This window comes from Helobdella robusta (genome assembly GCF_000326865.2).
Source record: "Helobdella robusta unplaced genomic scaffold HELROscaffold_60, whole genome shotgun sequence".
Lineage (NCBI taxonomy): Eukaryota > Metazoa > Annelida > Clitellata > Rhynchobdellida > Glossiphoniidae > Helobdella > Helobdella robusta.
In genome coordinates, this window is record NW_008705331.1 from 955,772 (window position 1) to 962,315 (window position 6,544).

The 6,544-nt window shown below is 31.6% G+C and overlaps 3 protein-coding genes across 3 annotated transcripts in view; 1 reads left to right on the forward strand and 2 right to left on the reverse strand.

Annotated features, from left to right (window-relative positions):
- HELRODRAFT_103068 (hypothetical protein) overlaps positions 1-2,906 on the reverse strand; it is an 11,954-nt gene extending 9,048 nt beyond the window's left edge. The window contains exons 1-10 of the mRNA XM_009029621.1: positions 2,810-2,906; positions 2,573-2,601; positions 2,262-2,356; positions 1,950-2,094; positions 1,652-1,732; positions 1,368-1,490; positions 1,067-1,190; positions 803-912; positions 474-634; positions 1-5 (exon numbers count right to left, since the gene is read on the reverse strand). The exon at positions 1-5 is cut by the window's left edge and continues 164 nt beyond it. Coding sequence (XP_009027869.1) covers positions 1-5; positions 474-634; positions 803-912; positions 1,067-1,190; positions 1,368-1,490; positions 1,652-1,732; positions 1,950-2,094; positions 2,262-2,356; positions 2,573-2,601; positions 2,810-2,873 — 937 coding nt within the window. The 5' untranslated portion in view covers positions 2,874-2,906. The remainder of the gene's footprint in view (positions 6-473; positions 635-802; positions 913-1,066; positions 1,191-1,367; positions 1,491-1,651; positions 1,733-1,949; positions 2,095-2,261; positions 2,357-2,572; positions 2,602-2,809) is intronic.
- A 409-nt stretch (positions 2,907-3,315) lies between these two features.
- Positions 3,316-4,306, forward strand: HELRODRAFT_180314 (hypothetical protein; the record flags this gene model as incomplete). The annotated part of the gene is made up of 3 exons (XM_009029622.1): positions 3,316-3,440; positions 3,566-3,746; positions 3,833-4,306. 3 exons carry the CDS (start codon positions 3,316-3,318, stop codon positions 4,304-4,306), a joined length of 780 nt encoding a protein of 259 aa, XP_009027870.1.
- Positions 4,307-4,482: 176 nt separating this feature from the next.
- HELRODRAFT_193855 (hypothetical protein) lies at positions 4,483-6,544 on the reverse strand (the record flags this gene model as incomplete). Its single annotated transcript, XM_009029623.1, has 5 exons — positions 4,483-5,038; positions 5,153-5,254; positions 5,651-5,784; positions 5,936-6,164; positions 6,405-6,544. The coding sequence occupies 5 exons, from the start codon at positions 6,539-6,541 to the stop codon at positions 4,918-4,920; spliced, it is 723 nt and encodes a 240-aa protein (XP_009027871.1). The 3' UTR covers positions 4,483-4,917.

A 6,544-nucleotide genomic window follows, 5' to 3' on the forward strand; every position in this document is an offset into this window, starting at 1 on the left:
TATTCCTTCATTCATTCAAGCAGTCAATTATTCATTCAGTCATTCATACATACATTAATAAATAAATAAATTAATTAATTCATGCATATATTTCATTAACACACACATACATATACACACACACATACACACACATACGCACACATTTCATCTCATGACTGATTAACCATTGAAGGCATAGTTAGACAGATATCTTCAGCTAGTGACATGAACGTTTTACAATCATCTTCATTTCTGTAGCAAAGTTTTATAAAAAAACAGTTAATAAATAAATAATTAATTAACTAATCAACTGAGTAATTAAATTAAAAAACGAATTGCTTGCTTGTTTGTTTGCTAACTTGCTGTAAAATTTGACACTCACACACACACAGGTACACACACACACACATACACACACACAGAGACCAGACACACACACAGACAGACCAGACACACACACACACAGACAGACCAGACACACACACACACACACACATACAACACAGACTAGCCACCTAAACGATGGTAACTGGCACCGTTTCGCATACTCATGTAATGTCAACATAGAGAGATGTATTGACAGTGGTGACGAAAATTTTCCTAAATCAACCGTCAAATAAGTTGGATGTTTCAACTGACGCTCTAAAGATTCCTTAAAGGTAGATTTTTTAAAGATTTAAAACACAGGCATTTTTTGTAGTTATTTTATTTACCAAAATAAACAACAAAAATGGCATAAAATATAAATAAATAATTTAATAACAATATTAAAAGTAAATAATTAAACCGGATGAAGTTGGTAAACGAATAAATAACTCACAAATTTCACATTTTTGACAACTTTAACCTGCTTGACCACGCCACCACCACTAAATGATGAATATTCATCCCCAGTTGTATCTATTATCGAGAACTTATTTGGAGATATAACTGAATTCGATGGATAAATATTAAAAAATTTAATTATAATATAAAGAAATAATATTGTCTCCCTCACAGTCAGTTATAATACAATTTATGTTTATTATTTAATAAATATAAATTGTGGATAATAGTGAAATGAGATTGAAAAAAAAATAGGTACCTTTTATTTGACAAATGGTGCCATTTAGAGCACTCATCGATGACATCTCTCTAAACTCAACCGTATCACCATCTTCAAAGCCATGTTTTGACGATTCCATCGTACTCACAATGCCCGGATTAGACTGTGATGGAGACAATAAAAAAATCTAACTGGAGAAAAAATTTTAAATCATAATTTATAGTTGCATTTAATTGGATAACATTGCTTAGTTTAAAAAAAATCTAAATATAAAATTTCTTGTTTAGGGTAGGTTTATTCTCTTTTGAAAAAATTTCCCTAAAATTAGTGACTGACAAACTTTAGTGATTGATGAAATGAAGGCTTCCTTGGGCTCCTCGCCGTCTGGGTCTAGCACGTCGAAAGAGTCACCGAAGTCACAAAAGGACCAACACAGCAGGCCGTATATGTCAGCTGCAATGAACTTGGGAGCAAAAATTTTCATTTGTAATGAAAAAAAGTTGTAAATTCTTCAGAATTAATAACTAGTTATAAAAGTTGATTTTTTTTAAATTTGAAAAAATAGAATTTTGCTGAAATTCTGAAAACGTTTTTCACTAACAAGACTTTTAAAAAAAATCTTACTTTAATTTGAGGATCTCTACTCCTACAGAATTTATTAATTTTCAACTGCATGCCCAATGAGAGCTCTGTTACAATCACACACTGTAAGATAAATTTAAAAAATAAGTAAAAAGAATAAGTATACAGTAATAAATCAATCAATCAATCAATTTGTATTTATATAGTGCAATTTCTAAAATCTCAATTCATTTTCTCATTTCAACCTAGAAAGAAAAATTAACAAAAGGAACCAAATTTTAAAACAATTGTTTTTCATAATTTTTAATAAAAACAATTGCATAGATAATAATTTATTGACCTGATATGAATTCAGGAATTCAAATTTGCCACCATCATCATCATCACCGTCGACGTCATTAACATCATTATCAAGAGCGATGTCTGAGAGTTTGACATCTACGTAAGCGTTCAGCTCGATCAGTCTATTCAAGCTGGCCTGTGATCTAAGTGGGGAAATTATTAATTAGTGAAAAAAAATAATTAAAAAAATTGGTAAATTAAAAAAATGAATAAAACTAGAACTACATTTGAAAAACAAACATACAAATGATGAGAAAAAACATTTAATATAAATTAATTAAAAAATAAATGAAAAAAACTATACCCAAACCTAGTTTTTTTCATACCTACATCTTCTTCCCTGATGAAAAATTGGGTACCTAAGTCTTCAACAGTTGCAATCTTCTGGTCCCATAATGTTAAGGTCTGAACAAATTTATAAAAATATTACAATTTTTTAAATTTCCAATCCAATCAAACACACACACATATGTCACACAGAAACACACACAAATACACAAACATACACACACACACCACACACAAATACACACACACACATACATAAACATATAAATTATAAAATTTTAAATATAGTTGAAAGATTAACCACAAAAAGTAGAAGAGGAAAAATTAACTAACTTTCACACCAGCCAAAACCAAATTTTTAGCTGAAAATAATAAAGGATTGATTGAGTTTATTTAATTATGAATTGAATAAAAAGTTAAATATTTGAGATGAAAATAAACAAACAAAATATTTGAATACATATTTTTGTTTTTCTTTATTCATAAAACAATATATATAACTTTGTTGAAAATCTTGAAAAGTGATGATTTGAAAAAAGGAAAATTATATTCTAAAAATAACCACAAAACCTATTTCAATTCCAAGGGCACCTAAGCCAAATAGGAAAACCTCTGCGGAGGCTAGTTTAAGCATGGCATGGTCCCCAAGTACGTATCTCTGACGACTATTTTGAAAAATATGAATTTGATTTCAGTGAAATCCACATATGACATGACTGGTTAGCTAGCTGAGTAATTTTAATATTTTAATTAATTATTTGAATTTAAAACCAACCTATAAAGAGAATCATCAATGTTATCTACGTTCATTTTGGATATTTTTAGCAGACAATCAAACCAACAAAATTAATTATTTGGTGAATCAAAATTCTAAATTAAAAATAAATATTTTTTGAAAAATGTTGAAAAGTTAAAATTTAAAAGTAAACTACAATCCACATAAAACGGAACGCCCGGCTTGTTTTAAATGTTGTGGCCAATTTAGTAATTTTTCAAAGCTCTCCATAAGTTATCGGGCAAGTTCATTTTTCATAAAAATACGTAACCAGCTAATTGTAAAATTTATTTTAAGCGAGATGTTTTCTAAGTTAAATTTCAGAAATAATGCGAGATCGGTGATTTTATTTCTGATTCCGAGGTATCCATTTGCACAGGCACTGTCACTTCTTTTGTTCATTGCAGAGAGGGCACACAAAGACCAGTAGGTTGAGTTGTGTTTCTGTGTTGTTCAGTCAGGTGCTTTTTTAAACTTTTTATTTTAGAGTTTTTGCTTTTTTTATTGCTATCCATATTTCTCTAAATTGATGAGGTTTTTTAAATTTTCAGGAACCCTCCATTTCCTCCTAATGCCATCTACACATTTGTGTTTCTCCTGTTTGCCTGTGGAGTGGGCACAAGTGTGTCTTCCATCAAACCGTATTGCGCTGCCCTGGCCTCTGCTATTTTATTATCATCCGGTGGCATTGTTTATTTTAACCAGTCACTTGACTACAGATACTGGGTTAAAGTGGGTAGTTTATAATTATTTGATCTCTTACAAAATAATATACACTTCATAGGATACAAAATTGAATACATGAAATTATTTTCCAGTTCCGGATGGTTCATGGCTTGATAGGTGCAGCCAGTGCACTTCTTATGTTTTCCTTCTTCTCTTTTGACAAACCACGACCACAAAAACTCTGGAAGTTCACAGGTATCCTCATGGCATTTTACAGTGCTACCCAATGTTACATTCTCTTGAGAAGTGCCGAGGACAAAACTGCATTTACACAATTTGTGCCATACACCAACACCTCACTGTTCATCTACATGCTCTTGCATGGAACTGTTGCTCTATGCCTTTTCACAAACGTTCATGTTTATGACTTCCACGTGATTTTAGGAGTTCTGGTGGCATTTAAACTTCTTCTGGTTGACTTACAAATCTCATACTGGCACAAGAGAAGAGGTCTAGACTTCTGGAATCAAATGAGATTGATCATTGATCATGTAACTCTTTTATTAGGGGTGCTGTTGTATTTAGTCAGTGTTAGAAGGCACACACCTCAACACCAGAAAATTTAATTTTTTTTTCTTTTTGGTGTTTTGTATTAAATATTCATAAAAGATCTGTTTATAGTTTTATTTACATTGTTGCGTGAAGATTTATTTTTGGTTACATGGATTTATTTTTCTGTGTACTTTTACAATTTAATCATGTTACAATTAATAAAATGTAATTGAAGAGTCACATTAAAATCATTTTCTAATCACCTTTAATAAAATCAAGAAAAAAAGTTATTAAAATTTCGGATGAAGAATAGTTTAATTATATTAAATAAACGCAAAAATAAATGAATGAAATAAATATTAATCATGGCTTAGATAATATATTTAACAAATAGAATATAATAATGAATGAGCGAAACTTAAAAAATTTAAATATCCAATACACCCAATTGTGCACACTAATCTATAAAGAAAATTTACATATAGATCAATGAGTCACCACCAAGAAAACAAAAAGCTACGAACATTTTTGAACACAACATTCATAACGCAACTTATATACACTTAATCTGTTAGCAATTGCCTAGCGCTGACAACAATACTTTCATTATTAAATCAATCAGCAAAATTTAAAAAAAAAAAGAAAATATTGATAAATTTGTCAAAAATGCTGTTATCAAATGGTTCTACTCGAGGCCAAGTAGCCAGTTGATTCCTTGAACCAGCATGATGATGACAGGCTGCCAGGCCACCAAGTACCTCACCCAGTCAAGTAAGTTTCCGTACAAAACGTGGGGTCTGTCCCATCTGTGTGTTTGTTCATTTGTTTGTTTGCTATGTTTAAGTTTGTTTGCGTGCTCATGTGTTTGCTTGTTTGTTCATTTGTTCGTTTGTAAACGGGAAAACAAGGGATGAACATACGGAGATGGAAACATCCTTTTGAGATCAACCTTCTCCTTGCAGTAGGGGCACGTTTGTTTCTTCCCCACTATGCACCATCCCCGAATGCAGAATTCGTGAAACCTTCATTCGATGAATTAGTGCATGGCAACTTGAGAATCATAGATTTTTTCTTGATTTAACAAAATTTGTTGTTGATTTGTTTTATTTGGAGACATTTGGGTCAATTTAAGTAGGCACAGGGTGTATATGAATATGAGTCTGGCAGATTTTGCCATGCGTCGACACAGAAAAATGTCATTTTGGATAGTTCTGGGAAATTTTTATGAAACCTGAACCAATTTTTAATCAGTAGTTCGAATTAGTCATTTTGAAAATTGGAATTGATCTTTAAAAATATGGATAAACTGAAAACTATATTAACAAAAACACCCATAGAATGCATATAAAAATTTGCTATGAAATAATTTCCATCCAATCTGAAAAAAAATAACAAAAAGAAAAATAGAAGAAGCATACGAGTGTTCACAGTTGAGTTTGTATGTTTTCTCAATGATTGCATCTTCATTGTTGAGGACTAGTAGCCTGTTGCCGCAAACCGCACACACGTCTGATTCAAGCTGCCTCGATGGCAGACCATTTTTGGAGTAATACTGCGAATAGCATTGCAAAATTTAAAATTATCAATATTTAAGTAATTAGAGTCACAAAGACAGAGAGAGAAAGAGAGAGAAACGAGACAGAAAAAATAGTGAGACAGGGAGAGAGAAAGAGAGAAAAACAGAGATCAACATCCAAACTAACACCAATTTTAAAGGCCATCTTGTCAGCACAGACTTCAGCAATGTCTCTAGTGAGGACTCCAGTATAGAGACCATAAAACAAACACATCAGACCAGCATCCATAGACGTTTGAGGTTGGATGAGCAGTAATAAGTTGAAGCCAAACAACGTCAGCATGATGACTGCATAGCCCAAAATGCCCAGGCCGTAGCTGAGTTTGTATATGAAGAGGAACCATTTGTACACTAATCTAAAAAATGTGTTTGATTTTGAAAATAAAATTTGTGTAAAAAAAATTTCTGTAAACAAACCTTCAACTGAACAATACATTAAATTTTTCAAATACAAAAATATTAATTACTTTCAGTCTACAGTTAATGTATTATAACTTAATTATATTTATAGAGAGAGAAAGAGAGAGAAAAAAGAAGAAAGAGAGATATGTAGATGAGAGTGCGAGTGAAACAAACAGTCAAACAAGCAAGCAAACCTGGGAGTTCTTCCATCTAGTGGTTCCCTGGTGGCCTTGTAGATGATTGACCCAGTTATTGCAGTAAAAATAGACCAGAAAATTATGAATCTCCACCAATGAAAATGCAGGCAGATTATTAAGGGTACTAACCACATGCC